Raw genomic sequence first — 19784 nt, 5'->3', positions numbered from 1 at the left:
TGCTTTTAAATTCATTGGTATCGCATTTTCTTTACGTCAAAATCATGTAAAGAACTTTAGTAACGTCTGCTTTTGAATAGAGGACGCTGCTTTACAGAGCCACTAAAATATTTCTTCCCATCAAGCTAAAAATCCCAGCTCTGTTCCCGTTTATAACACTCTTCTTTATATCTGTTTACACAAACCACACTTTTATTTATGCTAAAAACAAAGTTAAATACTTTGCTGGCAGTTATTTGCTAGCATACCTAAAGATTGAAACATTATTTTTATTATTAACAAAAAAGAAACACAGTTAGGTCCATTAATATTTGGATAGAGACATCTTTTTTTATCATTTTGGTTCTGTACATTAGCACAAATTGTTTTTAAATGAAGCAAGTTGAATGGCAGACTTTCGGCTTTAATTAAGTAGGTTGAATTGTTAGCATTTTTTAAACACAATCCCTTCATTTGAGGCGCTCAAAAGTAATTGGATAAATTAAATAACTTAAAATAAAATGTTAATTTCTAATACTAAGCTGCTTTTCAGAGCCACTAAAATATTTCTTCCCATCAAGCTAAAAATCCCAGCTCTGTTCCCGTTTATAACACTCTTCTTTATATCTGTTTACACAAACCACACTTTTATTTATGCTAAAAACAAAGTTAAATACTTAGCTGGCAGTTATTTGCCAGTAACTAAAATAACTGAAAATAAAATGTTAATTTCTAATACTTAGCTGAAAACCCTTTACTGCCAATGACAGCCTGAAGTCTTGAACTCATGGACATTACCAGATGCTGGGTTTCCTCCTTTGTAATGCTCCGGCAGGCCTTTACTGCAGTGGCTTTTAGTTACTGTTCGTTTGTGGGCCTTTCTGTCCAAAGTTTAGTCTTCAACAAGTGAAATGCATGCTCAGTCGGGTTAAGATCAGGTGACCAACAGGTGAACATTCAAGATTGTTCCACTACTTTGCTTTGATAAGATCCTGGGCTGCTTTGGTTGTATGTTTTTGGGTCATTGTCTATCTGCATTTAGCAGGATTTGAACAGACAGTATGTCTCTGAACACCTCAGACTTCAGTCGGCTGCTTCTGTCCTGAGTCCAATCATCAATAAACACTAGTGTCCCAGCCACGCACGCCCAAGCCATTGCATGTGTTTTACACATGATGTGGTATGTTTTGGATCCGTACTTTTTTCTTGCCGTCATTCTGGTAGATGTTGATCTTGGTTTCTTCTGTCCAAAGAATGTTTTTCCAGAACAGTGCTAAAAACATCCATCTAAAACAACCAGCAAAGTCCAATCTAACGTTTCTATTCTTGAGCCTTATGAGTGGCTCGCATTGTGCAGTGAACCCTCTCTATTTACTTTCATGCAGTCTTCTCTTTATGGTAGACTGGGGCGTTGATACGCCTACCCTCCTGGACAGTGTTGTTCACTTGGTTGGCTGCTTTTAAAGGATTTCACTTCATCATGGAAATAAATCTGCGATCATCCACCACTGTTGTCTTCTGAGGACGTCCAGTTCTTTTTGCTTTAATGAGTTCATCAGCACTTTCTTTCTTTCTTTCTCAGAATTTACTAAACTGTAGATTTTGCCTATCCTACATTTGTATCAGTATCTTGGATAGATTTTTTCTCTTTTCACAGCTTAAGGGTGGCTTGTTTCACATGTGGTCAAAGAGCTCCTTTGGCTGCACTTGTCTGTTCACAGCAAAATGTTCCAAATTCAAAGACAACCCTTCAGATGTACCTGTACCTGGTCTTGTAAATGACTAGCTTAATTATACATTTCATTTATTTTTTTATTTCTTCAACCACTTAATGGGAAAACTGGCTGAAATTACCGCACCAGCCTCACTTAAAATGTGGAGTATCAATATTGTAAACAGATTTTTTGGGAATGCCCCAAATTATTCAGTCTCTTGTGTCTAAAAAGAAACCCACCTTGCAACATGTTCATTCTAAGAGAAAGACAGCAATGCACGTATAATGATCTCCTCATATTTGAAGACAGATGCACTTTGTGAAGAGCTGTTTAAAAAACTTCAGTGTTGAAAGACTTGTGAGGCAGCTCGTCTCAGCTGGACTCCATCCATCTGTGTCTCCTTGAAATTAACACTCTAAATGTATTTCTGTCAAAGATTAATATAATGAGTTACTTTTTCTTTACCCTGGTAACACTAACCCTGTATTTTGGAGAAAAGAAGCAAAACTGACTTTTTGTGTGAAAAAATCTTTTTTGTTGTCATTTAGGATTTTATCCCTGATTGCCAAGACTCGAACTAGAACTCGCCTAGAACTAGAGTCAGGGTTAGGGCTGGGCTGTCACGCCTCAAGCAAATGTTGACCGTACTGAAGCAGAGCGAGGTCTTACTGTCAACTGAAGGACATCTTTTACAAACAGCAGTATCTGATTCTCTAGGAATTAGACTGGGTTGAAATAACAAGGTTATTAGTTTGGACTGAAATGAACAGTGGTATCTGTATACATATTTATTTGTCAGCTGTACTGCATGTGCTCAGAAGAAGCTCTATACTGTAGCGTACACGTCTGCCTAATGAGCAAAAGCTCCCTGGTTTTATCCCGGGAAAAGACACAAATCCCTTTGGGGTTGTGTCAGGAAGGGCCGGCCTCAGGCATAGGAAGAAAATCAAACAAGCCGAGCTGCCTGTTGCGGTGACCCCTTGTGAATAAAGGAGCAGCCGAATGTAGCTTTCTGCTGTATATTTTTATCACACAAAACAAAACTGCGTATCACATGGGTCAGTATCACTAATGTGCTAAATGGTTACAAATCTACCCGTTAAAGAAGAATGAAAAAAAAAAACCTCATTTAAAAAACAGAATGTGTAATTTAAATATAATGAAATGTTTATATTTAAGATCCATCTGCAAATAAAGTTACAGTACATTTCATTGAACTGATTTCCTCTAATTCTGTATGTCCACCTTTTTTGCATAAGGACTGAATTGATCCTCCTGGTCATAACTGACACGAGTTCTGCTGAAAAATCTGTGAATCTGTTGCCATTTCTCACAGTCTTCATCTCTCAGCTGCATTTTACTGGAGGGGTTTTGTTGCTCTTGCTTCCACCTTAAAATAATTCAAAGGTGTTGTTTTGGACTCTAAAATAAAAAGAAACAAAAAAAATCCCAAACAGTAATGGTCATCTGTATTTATGTTATGTAAGAGTAACAGTAAGGTAATACATAATAGGCTTGATTCCTCTTTCTCTAGTTCATTCTTGGAATACATACAAATAGTTTGAGTTAAAGTATATCATTTACTGTATTAAGTAGAGCTGGTGCTGGAAATTATACACTGAGATTAGTCAACACTCAATGCATTAATGAAGCACGGTACTTGACTTTTCATTAAGTATTAATTTTGTTACCTCGCTAACATATTGCAGGTGTCTTTTTTTTTGTATTTATGTATATACGTATATCTTTTTTATGTATATATCCAACACTCCAGCTTTACAATACAATTTAGCTGCATAGGTATTCTGGGTTTATTTTTGTACTTTCACCTGGCTTGTTAAGCTGCTGTCACAAAAGCCTTCTACCTTGAACCTTGCAAGCCTCCAGTGGAAAAATCATCCACTGCTCAAGAAGCTGCAACTGTACCGATCCTCCACGGGAGAACAAGGCTGTGTGTGTGTGAACGCCCTTCTTAGCCCTTTTATACAAGTAGCTGGGTAGGTGTATATTTGAAGTAGAACATACTGTCTTTGCCTTAGTGAGTGGTAATGGAAGCATGTATGAGTAGATTCATGAACATAAGCATTTGGGAAAAGAATAGGGAAGAACAGGCAGCCCAACATGTATTACTAGATTTTGTTCCTCAAGCCAAACAGATATGCACTTGTGACAGTAGGTTTTATGGTAGGGGTAAGATGTCTGTTTAATTAGTCTAAGAAATAGTGAATCTGGTTAACATGGAAGGAAAATTTTGACATACATTACAGGGTTACCCTCACGACATTCACCAATGGTCCTAGCAGACCTCCTAATTATCAATATATCAGTGGCAATTCTGGAATAATTCTTAATTTTAAAAGCCAATTAAAGGAGTGTGCATTTTCTTTCTGACAATGGTGAAGTTCTCATAAGATAATGCAAAAATGGTACAATATCTAAGTCTTGCTGGCACAGTGATCACCTATTTAAAATCTTATCAGCCACCTGAATGGCAGTTTCCAGTTGTTATCAGCCCCAGATATCACCCATAAGTGGCCTCCTCTGGCTCCTAGTAGATAGTTATTACCTCATTCAGCATCAGTCATTCTGCCCCGCTGAACCAAAGAAAAGGACAACGTGCTTCAAGGTTAAAACGGCAACACTGGGAGAAGAGAGAGGCGGCAGAGAAGTGGCAATGGCCTAATGCTCTAACGTGACTTTTTTTGGCTTTTCTTTTTAATCTTTTTAACAGTTTAGATAGGTTGAGGCACAAAGGAGAAAACCATACATTATTTTATAAAGTCACAGTCGCTAGCTTACGCCAACATTTGCCACCAGATTTAGCTTTCCTACATAATCATGGCATTGCATGTTTATCACTCATTACAGTGAGTGGATCACAGCCTGGCTAAAACGTAGAGCACGCTGTCTTCTTTTATGTGTGGAACTGATAACTGATAACAGCCTTTCGATGAGCTGAAAAGTCCCAATTCAGGTGTGATATTAGCTGTTGCCAATGTATATTTTCCTGTAAAACATGAGGCAGTTTGAGCAGAAACCTGCCAGCTGTGTTTTTACTACTGCTGACTTCGAATGGAGCACGGCAGCACTCACATAATAAAAATGTCATTGTTTCATTGAAATATCACCATCTGTGCAAACGCTAGATGCTAACATCAGTCTGTACTAAAGGGTCGTATGTTTTACTCTGCACAGAACTAAACTGCAGTAGATTAGACTGAGTTAAATACCGAGCATTCTTATGCTACTCTTGAAACATCTTTAGACTGGTTTTTATTATTTAAAGTAGCACTGGGAATAGACTTCAGGTAATCACCGTCAGAGGTTAAGAGGACCCCTGATGACAATGGTTGCTTTTATCAAGGAGAGGGGGCTTCATGAAAGTCTAAGTTCATGTGATATATTCTGAAGCTTGACAAAAAAAAGAAACCAAAAGACACTGGCCGGTTGGTGTCTCCCAGTATTATAGAAGCGTAACACTGAATTGCTGAATTAGCCCATAAAATGTACAAAACAGTGTTTTTCTGCAGAGCTGCAGAGGCAGGGATGTAAAATGAAAAGCAGCCCAACTTGCATCTCATGGCACTCGATTCCACTTGAATGAAATTGATTAAACTGAGTAAAAATGTTTACAGAAAGCATAAGAACTGCTTTTGGTGAACATAAAGTGTAACTGAAGGATGACCAATAGTCAGGCTCCTCGCTAAAAGTAACTGGAGCCGATTTCAAAGCACTCTTCTTTTTCTGTCTCTTTACTCCTTCTTGCTTTCCATCTCACACTCACAAAGATAATCCACCATTGCGAATTCAGACTGCGATGGCAGATGTGATATTTTGAAGGGGGCAATGTTGTTTGGAAGCAGCCTAGTGGAGGTTATGTCATAATGAAGCAGTGCAGCTGCAGCGAAGATGCCTGGGAGGGATCACAGAAGATCAAGGAGCCTGCGTCAAAGACGAACACCTTGCCCTTGACAGCCAGCTTGTGGGAGTCAGCTCACCGTGGCTCGGCACAACAGCAGATAAATACCAAGTTCGCTTTAGCATACGCATGAGGGCTTTCTGCGAGCGTGCCCTTGTATAGTATATAGAAGGTGCATTTTGAAAGGCGATGAATGAGGAGGGAGTAGTAAATGTGAAGGAGGCCCTGGCACTCCACCTCACCGGGTGCTTGGATGTCTCTGGTGAGTCATAAAGTATAAACCATTAAGTAATGAGTGTATATAAACAGTGTGTTTGTGTTTATGCATAGAGTCTTAACTGAAGACAAACACCAAAAAATGAACAGAACTGGATTTACACACTGCAAATGCAGGTTTACACTAGATTTGCAAAGCTGATGTATGAACCTTCCTTTTTTTCAACTTTGAAATAAAATAGTGAAGGCTGTGGGAAACTTTATGAATAACTACAAAAAGTAACTAAAGCCAAATCTATATATATTGCAGGACTGATATATCAGACAGTCTTACCCATTCACACATATGTAGGTTTTGAAAAGGCCAATAGAAACAGTAAAAAAGGGCAAAAAAAGAACCGGAAGAAACACCCTTCAACTGTGTTATGAATGTTGATGTTAAACAGTTTGTCCACCAGAGGGCACTGTGCAAATGTCTTGTTGGTAGCAGAACATCAGGCTGATCCGAGCAGAGCTGGGCAGGGCGTAAATGATTCATCCATGACTCGTGGCAGTAAAACAAGGTTACTTTTAAACTGCACTGTTGTAGTATCTTAGTTAGGACTACATAACTACATAAATCTGCTCATGGTCTGCGTGTCTGACAGAAAAAAAAAAAAATGGCAACCACCAGTGCTACCCCTCAGCCTTCTAGTAGATAAACCTATGGTATCGATTTCAAAATCGTACATTGTTCATTCAAAATCAACATGTTCTCAAGTTACTCTGACCTCAAGGCCAGGGTCACTTATATTCGAACTCGTCTGAGATTTTTTGTAGATATACCTACGGTATTAATTTGAAAAGGGCTATTTGAAAACTTGACCTCTGAGCTTGAAGTCGAGGTCACTGATATTCGAACTTGTAAGCACTTCTGTAGAAACACCATTAAAAAATGGATCAATGAAGCTTGTATAAAGCACCCTGACTGCTCACAGTGAAATAAGGAACTTTAACAAAAAATGGACCAAAATAAAATGGAGCAAAAACCTAACAGACTATAATTTAATTGTTACTTGAACTATAATTAAGGGTTATTTTACTGTTAACAAACAATTTGCTAGTTGATGTACATCCCTACCCTCACTATGGTTACAAGCTCTGGGTAGTGGCCAAAAGAGTGAGATCGTGGACACATGTGGTGCAATTTAACTTCTTCTGAATGGTGGCTGAGCTAAGGGCTTATTTGTGAGGGACTCACTACACCTCCTGGGTATCTGGTTATGATGCCTCCTAAACACCTCCTAGCTGAGGTGTTGCAGAGATGTCCAACTGTAACGTCAGACCCCGGATGTGTTGGACTGAAGCTAGCTTGGAAATCAGGTTTCCCTGATTAGACTGTCTGTATGTTCAAACACGCGTAGTTATCTTTAATGGTGAGTTTAATTCAAACTGTGGTGAACTTTGTAACTTGGTTTTTAAGTGCTGTACAAATAAAGTTATTATTATAATTAATATCAAAAAGGCAGTGCACACAATGTGTGAGCTGTGCACTGTAATTTTTTTAGGGTTAAAAACAGCCAACGAACGTAATAAAGGGACTTTTTTACTGATACTTCTGTCTTTTATTAGCCTGAGTTCTCATGACTTACATGTTAGCAAAAACAGCTCGCTGCCATCAAACAAGGAGCAACTGTTTGTCTTTTCCATTGGATGAATTTAATAGTGATATTAATACTCCCTTTCATTGTTTCTTGGACTTATTTAGCTGCTATCTTCCTTTTGCTGCTAAATGTTATATTTACCCATTCACTGGGCCACACACAGACCCATGGTTGCCCCCCCTGGCAACCATGGGTCACTAGGAGAAAGATGTGTGTTCCTTGACTGGTTGTCAAGTGGTTTGCTGCCTGTTGGTGGCTGAAAGTGTTTGCATCAAGGTATGAAGAGCTGCACCAAATATCTCCAAGTGGTTGTTTGGTTGGTAGAAAGTTTAGGAAGTAGCTAACAGTTTGCACGCCAACTTGACTCCAAACATTTGCAAACTACTCGCCAAGTGGTTGTGAAACTGTAAAAAATGTGACACAAAGTGGAAATGCACACCAGCCACCTATAAAAGTTCAAGTTTGTGAGTGTTTGCAGAGAAATCAAGTCTTCTCTGCTAAATACAGGTGACTGCGGCAATCTGACGAAGAAAATAACAAGGTTTTGGTGTAGTACTGTAGTAGTACTGTACCTGTTTGTGACTAACACCTGATGAAAGACGACAACCAGCAACATCTTAGCAACGTATTTTTCCCTAGCAACAGGAGGCTGTCAGGGGTCAGGGACTGGTCTCTATGTCTGAGTGACTAAAGCCTCTCACTGTACTGCATCATTCTCACATCAGTGCATCATCTTTACTGTGTTATGATAATTTTAGGTACTGCATTGGTCTCCTGTTAGCATGGCAACATCACTGTGTTGCATCCCACAGCGACCGAGGTGATAAGTACATAAATCTTAGCATTAATGCATTATATTGTTGTTTGAGAAGCAGCAGTTATTTATACACGAACCTTTTAATTCGTGTATAAATTAACTTAACTTAAAGTTAGCTGTTTTTCTTTTTTGTCTTTAATTACAGTATTAGATTATCATGTGGTGGAACAACGATACGAACTGTGAGAAAGACACAGAGCGTTACTTTCTCTGCTCAAACGCTCACTCAGCTTTTGCTTCAAATGTTAGAGAATGCATCTTTGTTCAGTGCCAGTGTGTAGGAGGAAGGTTAGATACACACAGCGATACACACACACACACACACACACAACCGGTCTTGTATGGGTCAGGCTGAGAGCACAAGTGAGTGGAATAGTTGCCAAAATAACTCCATGTCACTGGTGAAGCCACTGACTGTGTTTTTCGGGTAATTTAGAGCGAAGCAATGTTCATGGTTGTCCTCTGACACATTTACCTTGTTGCTCTGATTATTCAGGTATGACGACAAGCACTGTTGTGATTGCAGTGTACGCTCTTTGTTTCTGAAAGTGATTCGAGTGCGACACAGCCATGCACCTCTGTCAGCACTGATGGCTGTCCGTGGAAAGCAGAGGACTCTGACACCAGAAACTACAGCTTATGCCCTGTCATCCGTGCGGCCTTAACCCTCAGAAATAAAACTAAATCAGTTTCTGTCCTCACAAGTAGAATTTATATATATTACACCCTCCCTAGGGCTAATTATCACTTATAGAGTGACAAAAAACGTATAGTATATTGCATTACTTACACAGACAGGCTGCGTTCAACCAACTACATAAAGAAATCTGGTTGACATTTCTGTATCTGTCTAAGCATCGTGGTGGTGCAGAAGTTAGCACAGTGGCACCAAACTATAAATATACTATGAGACTACGCTACTAGGGGTGTGCGATATGACCAAAATCTCATAAGTCATTTATCATCCCGACATGGACAAATATCACGAGGAAAATTTACATTTTCTGTAAATTCCGTGAATCTCGGGCAACTCGGCTTGCATGAAGTGTTTCCACCTGGGCGTTGTGTACATGGAGTCGAGTGTTTTGACCGATGCCTGAAACGATACATTTTTAGACATAAGTTGTAACGGTGTTCTGACAAACCATCCTACTTTAGCAAAACGTCTTACCGTAAGTAGTTTATGTACATTTCTGCTGTCACAGAGTAATTCCAGCACAAATTTAACACTAGAATTACTGAGCCTTTTTTCCCTATAGGTCCTGTAGGTATGACGGTTTGCCACTTAACTTTGCCCATCACAGTATGCTTGTAGCTCATACTCATAAAGCCAGGATGATTTGCCACTTCATTTTACCCGTTAAAGTACGCATGTAGGCAACATTCACAAAGGTAGCATGGTTTGGCACTTAATTTTACCCATCAGAGTATGTGTCTAGCTCTTATTAACAAAGCTAGGATGATTTGCCACTCAATTTTAGCTGTTAAAGTATGCTTGTAGGTGACATTCACAAAAGGAGGATGGTTTGGCACTTAATTTCGTGTTGTACGCATGCGCAGAAATAACGGGTAGGATGGTTTGTCAGATAGGATGGATTCCCAGAACACCGGTCCCCATTTTCCCTGTGAGTATTTATTACACAGCGTGCTGCAGGGAAAAGCGTGTTCTAACGTTTGAGTCTAAGGTTTAATTTGAGCACCTGACGGCTCTTTTTTGCATCTGTAAACTCTCTCCATACTCTTTCACGTGAATCTTGCGTAGGTGGTAGAAGAGGTTTGCCGTGTTCGAGTCTGAGGTGGGGACCAGTTTCCTGCATAATTTGCATAGCACAATTTTCTGGTCCGTGTCTGACTTTTCATAACCAAACCATGTCCATGCTACAGAGGTAGCCCCTTGTTTAGAAATAAGGTCCTCGATTGGTTTTAACCAATGAGTCATTGGTTTTGACTGGTCTATCTGTTTGTCATCATTTCGGTTTATTTTGAAAAATCTCAACAGGATCTTCAGCTTTATTGTGAAAGGTTTATGTGGAAAATAAGCAGACAGCACCGGAGGCACACACTGGGTTTGTTGCTAACGACAACGCGTAAAAACAGTCGCTTATCTGTCCGTAGTGTGGTTACATTTAATATAAGAGAAAGCGATAACTTTAACAAATTAATATAGCCCCTACAGCGGCCATCAAAACGATGAAAAAATATTGCTGTAAACAGTTTATTTTGCGACACCGCAAAACAATTAATACCGTAATATAAAATGATAGATGATTTCATATGGTCATCCGATATATATCATTATATTAAACACTCCTATACGCTACATGTATGAATAAACATTTTTTTGAAATTGCTAATTTCCAAGTTCAAGTTCAAGTCTAGTGTCTGTAAACCATAAGGTAATAAAAGTACTAAAACATTCGGTTAAGACTGGGAAGAGACTTTAAAAAATACATTGGAGTTAAATTGAAGTAGGTTGGAGTCCAGATCAGAATCTTTTCCTAAACTTAACTCCTTGGCCCAGGGCTGGAGGGAAGCTAATTTTCAGTTCAGGAGTTTTAGGCTTAAAGCAGTGAAGGCAATTAGAGGTTGCAGTCCAGTTCTTACTATCCTGTAGTTTTTCTTACTGATGTGTTTCTTCTCAGTTTTCTCAGCAAAGTCCTGGTTTGGTACACTCCAGTCTAACCACTCACTATCTGTGCCCCTCTCTCTTTGTCCCTCAGCGTGTGTTTGATAGTAAAAGGGGGAAAAAAGCAGTAATTAATAAGCAGTCAGTCAGGGCAGCTATTGATTAAACAACTTTAATCCATTATTTATGTAATAATTAGATTTTAAAGGGTTTTTATATGGAGCTCACTGGGTTGAAATGGGCCATACATACAGTATAAAACTGATATGACTAGACTAGCACAATTTATCTGCTTTGGTTTGATTTTTTTATGTAAACACCAAACTATCTATCATCCCTGTGTGTGTGTTTAGTAAACGACATCATTTCATATATGCCGCTTGCGCTGGTATTCTACCTGTCCTCCACGGCTAATTGCTTTGCCATCATCGCTCTCAGCAGGGGACTGCATTTGTTCAGAGGCTACAAAACTATTTAATGAGCGAGACATTTTACTTCACGCACAGATTGTTCTTTAGGATTTCTCTGGAGATCACTTTTTTCCTTTGAAATTACATTTAAGGCAAATTCTATGCAATATTTAGCTGCATAATTAATAGGCCATTTGACTCAACCGGGCATTTTTCTTGGTGACAGTTTGACAACACCATATTTAATAATAATTACCAGACGTCATTGTCCCTCACCAGTAGCTGCGTGCTCATTTGTTCTCCCGAACAAGTGTCTGTGATGGAACGACTAAGCTGCATGGGCCGGACCAACTGTAATGATTTAAGAGGAGCAAATTCCCTCAGGTGGCAGCAGCCATTTGATCTATTACCATCCAGAGTCTGTGGTGTCACATCTGTACAAAGTGGAGCATGTAGCCTGCTTTTAGAGCAGACTAACCAACATGATGAATGCTAAATCTAATTTTGCGACTTTATTAAGTGACCTCAGTGTAACCATACAAAACATCCTATTGCTGCCAACATGAAAATTCTACCAGATATGGTCCACGTCGTCCTTTTTTCTTTTGAAATGTAAACTGCTAATAAAATTACATGCATTTTAACACTCATTTCCAAGATACAGCTTGAAAACTATGAAAACTGCTAAGAGCAATGTGTATTTTAAGAGCAGGTCACCATTTCGCATGGCGGCTTAAAAAAACACAAAGAAACTGGCACAACCGAGGAGAACAAAATATGTCCAGCTAAACACGGCTAATTAGAGCTGTGACACGATAACTGGGGAGGATAAGAATAAACACACAGGTCATTAAATGTTTAGGGGTATGAGCTGCTTTTATTGAAGCAGACATGCTGAGAGCTAAACATGGTGGATTATACTAACTTCGTCCTCTATTAATCTGGCTGCAGACATGTGGGTCAAACTTAAGATAAGATAAGATAAGATAAAACTTTATTAATCCCTCGGGCGGGTTCCTCTGGGAAATTCTGTTTCCAAAAAGCACAGCACCGACAGAAGTTACAGAGTTACAGAATATTATATATATACACATGTAGAATAAATAGGAATAAAAATAAAAATAAAAATACAAGTGAATTGCACATTTCAAGTATGGAAGTCTATTGCACCGTTGACTATTAACAAAAAGTATTGCACAAAAGGTAATTGCACAGTGAAGTGAAGAGGCACTACAGCTTACTTGTTCCCCCCCTCCTTTGTCCTCCTGTTTCCCCTCCCTCTACCCTCCAGAGAGGAGTTAAACAGTCTGATGGCGTGTGGGACAAAGGAGTTTTTAAGTCTGTTGGTTCTTGTCTTCGGGAGAAGCAACCTGTCACTGAACAGACTCTTCTGGTTGTAGCTGGTTAAAGTACTCTGGTTAAAGTAGCTGCCCGGAAATGCAAATAATGTAAGAAGAATATTAATTAATGTCATGCGACGACATTGCTGGATGCTTTTTATGCTATTTAGTACATCACATGCAATATAAATGAAATAAAAGAGCATGTTATTGACATTGCTCTCCGTGTCAGAAGAGCCAGTGAAAAATAATTAATATGAAATAAGCTCAAATTTCACCAGCACAAAGTGCCTAATTTTTAAGGAATACTGGGCTTAATAAATATTCCGCTGTGGCAGATTCCTACATAAAAATCTAAAATACAAACTGCTTTAAAAGCGGACTTTTTCTGCTTTTCCACGAAGTGCTGTTTGCAATGCAAATCTTTGTACGGGGAAGGACGTTACTTCTCGATCCAATTCATTCTCTGAAAGAGACCCAAATGCATCACAAACTGTGGGCTCTAACTTGTGAACGATGCAGTGAAGGGTCAGAGGGTCAGATTAGGGTTAATCTTTTCACACCGGAGTGCGTCTGCTCCTCTCCATCAGCCTATCACAGCAGCTGGGTTAGTATGCAAAGCCAACAAACCATGTGTGTAATTTCTGCAGAATGTTGCAGAGAGCAGTCAGGTGCTTAGCTACAGTTCAACAAGATGAAAGACACATCTGCAAATCTCACTTTTGCAGAGAATTCTGATGCCACTGCTGAGATCGGTTGACACACAGCATTTCTTTTCTATATTGAAACGCTGGAACAGAATCGTTCCTGATTATCCTGCCCATGCAGGATGTCATCTGTCTGATAATCCGCCCCCCCACATCCAACCTGCCAAATTTACCCCGGTTGTAATCATAAGTTACAATAGTGAACAAACAATCTATTTTTATTATAGCACTCAATTGATTGTATATTACAACTGGATACGCAATTCAATGCAATTTTATTTGGCACCTTGAATTCAAACACCCATAGAGCAGACTGCAAATGTGTGCAGCCAGTTGTCAGCAGTAGATTGTGGTCTTGATCCTGTGCTATTACGTTACATAGCAATCCAGTCAAATTCATCTAAGCAAATTTGCATCTCCTCTAGTTAACAGCAAAGCATCCTGGTATATTTCAGGATGATGTCAGGCTGTAGAAGCAGTAAAGTATCTGTAGAACGCAAACAAGCTTTCATCAGCTAAAGCCGCTGGTTGTTAGACGTCTCTTCGATAAGCGATTGGGGTATGTGATTTTAGACAACCATTTCTAATGGTCGAGAAACACCCAGTCCTTAAGAAAGTCCATCTAAAAATATTGCTTACTCGGGTGAAGGGTGAAGTTGGGTAATGCAGCAGCGACCAGACACCAGTGACCCGAAGCATGTTAGTAAATCTAATATAGAAAGAAAAAATGGTGTGTGTGTGTGTGTGTTTGTGTTAGTCCATGTGTCCTAAGACAGTCAGAGACCAGAAGTCCAGAGAGCCAGTCACACAAAACATCCAACAGCAGAAGAGGAATTGTTCCTGAACTTTGTATAGGCCTGATCTGCTGCCATGGGAAACACTTTTTGGAGGTGTTTCCTTCTCAAAGGAGGTTTGACCAGTTATTTAATCTGAAGGTTCACTGACTTCTTCCCACAGCAGCGGGAATGTTTAAAGGAGGGGTGCTGAACTCAATTTCACTGAGGTCCACACTGGGGAAGGGGGATCACTTTGAGGGTCAAACATATGTGAATTATTGTTATTTTGTTTAATTTTCTGAAAAATAAAAAAAATATATCTTAATAATATTGTTTTATTGTATATTCCACATAAAGGCTTCCAAAATAAATAAAAATCAAGAAGCTGTCTAACCATGGTATATCCCATGCATTATTCACCCTAGTCTTCTGGCATGAAATCTGATGCACATAGAAAATGTAAAATACTGCTGTTTTTATAAATGTTCTCTTTAAATGGACAACCTGACTTAGTCATTTACTTTGCTATGACTACACTTGTCCTAATACCTCCATCGCTCCAGATCCTCCAGAATTTGTTTGTAGCTCCAAGCCTTTTATCGTTACACCACAGACTGTCCCGTGCCTGTAGCTTCATATTTCTGCTGTTGCATCATTCCAATACGACAACGCACAATATACAAGATTGTCTCCTAGCATCTCTATTTCCTCAGTAAAAACACACAACTAAGTCTAACACTACTGCTGAAATCATCTGCCATCAACCATAAGCTAGCTTTAATTGCTTTTGAGAAGGAGCGCTTCCTGGATTTCGACCCACTTCTCTTTGAGGTACTGTTTGGAAGTGACACGTATAGGCTCAAAAACTCCCAAAAGGCACTCCCCTTTCAAAGTAAAACTAAAATTCCTTTATTTTGATGGAAAGGTTGTGCAAAAAAATTATTCCATGTCGTGCCGGATTTAGTTGTATTCACAAAGGCTAATCGGCTAGCTCAAACAAAATGGAAAGAAAGGTAAGTTATTAAATATCTAAAATCTCCAATGCACTACCCTAGAAAAACTAAAAGCCTGATTCTACCCAATGCTTGAATACTTAGCAACCAAACGCAACAATAAAGTCCAATCAGCCTGCTAAATTCATGTTGGTATCTCATTATAAGAACGGACAACTCTCTTTGGCACGTCGCATTGTAATGTAAAAACGCTGACATTTAAAACTGAAATAGGCATCAGCTGCTTCACTAATTGATTTTCTTTTACAAAAAAAAGTCAATTTACTTTCTTACGTCAACACACTCAAACACACAAAAATATAGCCTAATTAATAAAGAATGGCGGTGAAGTCATTCAAGGTTGTACAACACTCACGCCTCATGTCTCTGAAGTAGATTGTCTGTCTGTTGGGGTTGAGCAGCTGGATAACGGAGTCGTCATTGTTCTTCACCCGGCAGCTGATGATCGCCATCTCTCCCTCCACCACGGTCACGTTGTCTGTCACCAGGTTCTGACTCACCACTGGACAAAGACACAGATACAGAAATTACTTTAGCATATGTACATATATATATATATAGATCTTCAAATATTGAACAGATGATATGTAATTCTACTTTTTTTGACCAACTGTTTTAGTGCAATGCCATATTTAATGAGTCAACATTCAGCAGGTGGTGGACCAAGCCAGCTTAATATGTGTCCAATAAACAGGAACTGAGAAAGCTGGGAAACCGCTCAGCAAGCCCATGGGCTGTGAAAAATTGGTCACAGCCATCATTGGTCATCAGTAGCCAGTTAGACTTCTGCGCTTCCTTGTTTCACAAGCAATATCTCTGCCTGAAGAATGAAAAATGGATTCTTTGTAGCTACTTGGTTTGAAAAACTACAGTAATAATGTCCCAGACTTTGCTGTGGGGTAGCATCTATTGTTGTGGCTGATGGTGGACCTTGAGTGGCTTTGGTTTATTTCTAAATGATTACTACAAAACCAACACTTGGCAGCTTGTCAGTGGTGGGTGCTAGTTATGTTCATCCCCGCAATATTTTTTATTGGTGAGATACAAACACACACACACACATGACTGGATGCTCCAGGCTAAATGGAACCATGGACAAACAATAACAGGAAGTCAAAGCACAGAAGAAGTCAACATATTAGGAAAACGGATAACTAACGTTTTCAATATGATAGTCATGTTTCTGTAAGAGAATAAAGCACTGTCAGGTAGAGGTGTGGAAGGGTCTGCAGGAGCACACATTAATGTACTTCTATCAAACCTGTTTCCTAGAAATTACATTGTACTGCAACAGTAGCTGCATTTTTAAGGAAGCATAATTGTAATCAAATTAGTTTTTCGTTAGCATAATGAGGAAATGTTTTTAATTAAGACATCTGGCAAATGGGAAAAAAATGTTGATAGTGAATATTCTCTGACAACATTTTTGCTTTTCCCCCCAAAATGTCATTTCTTGCATTACAATATCCAGTTACAGTAAATATGCAATTGTTAAATTTGCATCTGAAAACATAGATTCACAGATTTAATTGCAGCTGCTGACTCCTACCTACGTTAAGGGATTTTATTTCTAACTCCACATACAGGCTTTGCTGTCACCACTGTACAGGGTTCATGCAACACCTCCAAGCAAGTATGATGAGGTTTATAAATATCAGTCGTTAATTTAAAAAAGTGCCTCTGATTAAAACTGGGAAGTTTCAAAAAGCAAGGTAATGGTCAAACATTTTAGCTATGCTTTATAGTCAAAAATACTGGACCACAGCTCTTAAACTTTGGATTCAGCTGTTTTCAGTCCTACTAGTGTACAAAATCAAACACTAAATTTGAGTGTCGTAACAGGATCCCGACACAGCTACGAGTCGCCTCTTACATGTTCCGCAATCAACTGTAAGTGGTATTATTGCAAAGTGGAAGCATTTAGATAGCTCAGCAATTAAGAGGCCAACCATGTAAAGTTACAGAGTGGGGTTGCTGAGTGCTGAAGTATATAGTGTGTAAAAGTTGACAAACCTCTGCTGGTACAAAGAGCAGCACAAAAACTGTGCACCACGGCTTCATGAGAGGGGTTTCCATTGCTGAGAAGCTCTTGTAGATGTACTGTGTAGATGGCTTTGTTCATGTGGTATATATCCTGCATATCTCCATTATGCATTGCGGCTTTGAGTCAGCTATAACTGGCAGTATAGCTAAAGGCAACTTAAAGAAGCACATAAGGGCTATAACCACAAACTTCAGACGGAGTACATATTCAATTTCAACTCCCATCCACAGCAGACGGAGACAGAGTTCCAGTTCATTACAGTCTATCAATAGTAAAGCAGAAATTTACAGCCTGAAACCACTAACAACAATGCAAGGCTGGCTGAAAATCTCAGCAGCTTCTTTGCCTGGTTTGCAAAGGACAATACAGAAGCCAACTGGGCTTGACCAAGTGCAAGGGCCTGATGGATTCTGGGCCTGTGCCGACCAGTTTACAGGTATATTTAGCTTTCGTCTTATTAACTGTATTATTCTGCTGTTACACATGGCTATCAACCTGTTTACCCATTCAAACACCATGACTAAAGTCAAATTGTCTTGTTGAACACTGAACAGCATGATGTGTATTGAAGGTAAGTGCAACCACACCTTACTTAGCACAAAGAGCAAACCTTCTGCTCAAAACTTGGATGACTTTTCCAGCTGGTTACCTTTGAAAGTTTGTCTGTCATTGAGACTGAGCGAAAAAGCCTTCAGGACACTAGAAGGCTTTACATCTACACCCCTTCCTTTATAACAAGACCACGAACACTGGATCTATATACAGTAGGAAGCATATCATGAGCAGCAGCGAGGGCTGATGACTCCATCTCTGTGTTTATACAAGGGGCATTAAGGCAGAGTGTTGACTGTAGGTCACCTACATTTTGGAAGTGCTCGAAACCAAATGTAGTACTTGTGCAAAAGTAGAAAATGGAGTAGAAAAATGAAGTGAAGCCTGTGAGGTAGTTCAGTTAGTTCAACTCGAACTGCACTGTTTAATACACACCCACTCCTTTCACATGATATACCCAACACACCCTCTTATACGGTGGTTTATACTGGAACTGCAAAACTGACATACACTGAATTTTTGTCTCCCGTTTTCGACCCCTCTATGCCAACAGAATCCACCTGTAACCGGGTGGTTATTTACTCATTACTCTCAAATTTCTATATGTCATATATGTTTTGGGGAGTGACAAGCTTGAAGCCTGCACCTCAAACGTTACCTGTACTCTGCTGGAACAGAGGAGTGAGGCCTTTTTTTTAATAAATATATATATATATCAGACACACAGGAGATGTAAGACTGAGAAGTCCAAACTTTTTCTGTGCTGACACGGTAAAGGACAGAACAATAAATACTTCATGCATCTTTCTGCAGAGTAGCTGTGGGTAGCCTCTTTGTAAAGTTGCTACTGTACACTGGTGAACTCAGATGAACTCGGTGCAGACACGCCATGATTGAAGGCCTATTCACACACCGCAGAGGGTGTGCATGCGTGGAACATTTGCTGCTATACGGCACTGCATACATCTCCTCAGACATTACTCGGCTATGTATACCGTTCCACAGAATATCTGAATTCGTGCTGGCATGGTAAACATCACCTGAGTGTCAGCAAGGATACAAGATCCATGGTTTTCTTCCACTGGGACACACTAGACCAGATAAAACAATAAACTGTCAAGCCTGACGCCCAACATATGTCAGACCGGACTATTTTCAGCCTGATATTGTGCAGTCTGAGACCATCATCACCAGTCTCTGCTGGCCAATGCTGCTTTTGATTAGTTTTAATTTAATATAATGAAGGATCACACTGCAGCAGCATCGCACCTAATAAATATGACAGCTATTATAAACAGTTTAATAAGAGGCTACAACTTCCTAATGGGGTTGGGAGTTTCTAGTAAATGATTTTATAACTATTGAATTTATGCTTAATTCAAAATGAGAGCTACTGATAATGTGCGAAGTTGCTGCTGTATATGAATACATCACATCGGTATTCGGGGCTAAACAAATGTAAAATGCACAAATAAATGAACGCTGCTATTGTTGCTCCTCCATTGCTCGCCATACAAAGGAGGCTGCTGTTTTGCCATTACCCTGATTGCAGTTCGAGAAACTATGGATAAAGTGTTTGAACCCCCCCATCACCACCACCACCAGCCCATACTTCCCTCCTACATGGTGATGAAAATAGAATCGCAAATATATCTTCTCAGTTAGGCTAAAAGGGCCGACTCAGGGGTGGAGAGGGGGGGTGAACAGTGAAGGAAACTGAAAGAACACAGGAAACATCAACTGCTAATTTGCATGCCTCAGTTGTCAAGCACCTCTAAATATCCCTGCCATTTAGAAGACAAGGAGGATGAGGTGGGAAGAGAGAAATTGCATCCTCTGATGCTGACAGATAAGGATAGACAGCTTAACAAACGAGATTCAAATCAGCATCCCTCGGTGGCCTGAACGCAGCCCTAAATAAATGAACCGCACTGTCTTTAATATTCAAGACCGAACCTCATTTTTCAAAGATGTTGCAGAGGTGGGTGGTGGGGTGGGCATCTGGTTATGATAATACTACTACTACC

At 39.6% G+C, this 19784-nt stretch overlaps 1 protein-coding gene across 5 annotated transcripts in view; it reads right to left on the bottom strand.

Moving 5' to 3' along the window:
* Nucleotides 1-19784, bottom strand: part of cadm1a (cell adhesion molecule 1a) — a 471405-nt gene that overhangs the window by 111517 nt on the left and 340104 nt on the right. For all 5 annotated transcript variants that reach the window (XM_006785090.3, XM_006785091.3, XM_006785093.3 and 2 more), the window contains one exon: nucleotides 15517-15663. In XM_006785090.3, coding sequence (XP_006785153.2) covers nucleotides 15517-15663 — 147 coding nt within the window. The remainder of the gene's footprint in view (nucleotides 1-15516; nucleotides 15664-19784) is intronic.

The sequence above is a fragment of the Neolamprologus brichardi genome, chromosome 10 (genome assembly GCF_056152115.1).
Source record: "Neolamprologus brichardi isolate AB-2024 chromosome 10, ASM5615211v1, whole genome shotgun sequence".
In the NCBI taxonomy this organism is placed as follows: domain Eukaryota; kingdom Metazoa; phylum Chordata; class Actinopteri; order Cichliformes; family Cichlidae; genus Neolamprologus; species Neolamprologus brichardi.
Note: the sequence above shows the minus strand (reverse complement) of the source record. Positions and strands in the feature narration are given on the sequence as shown.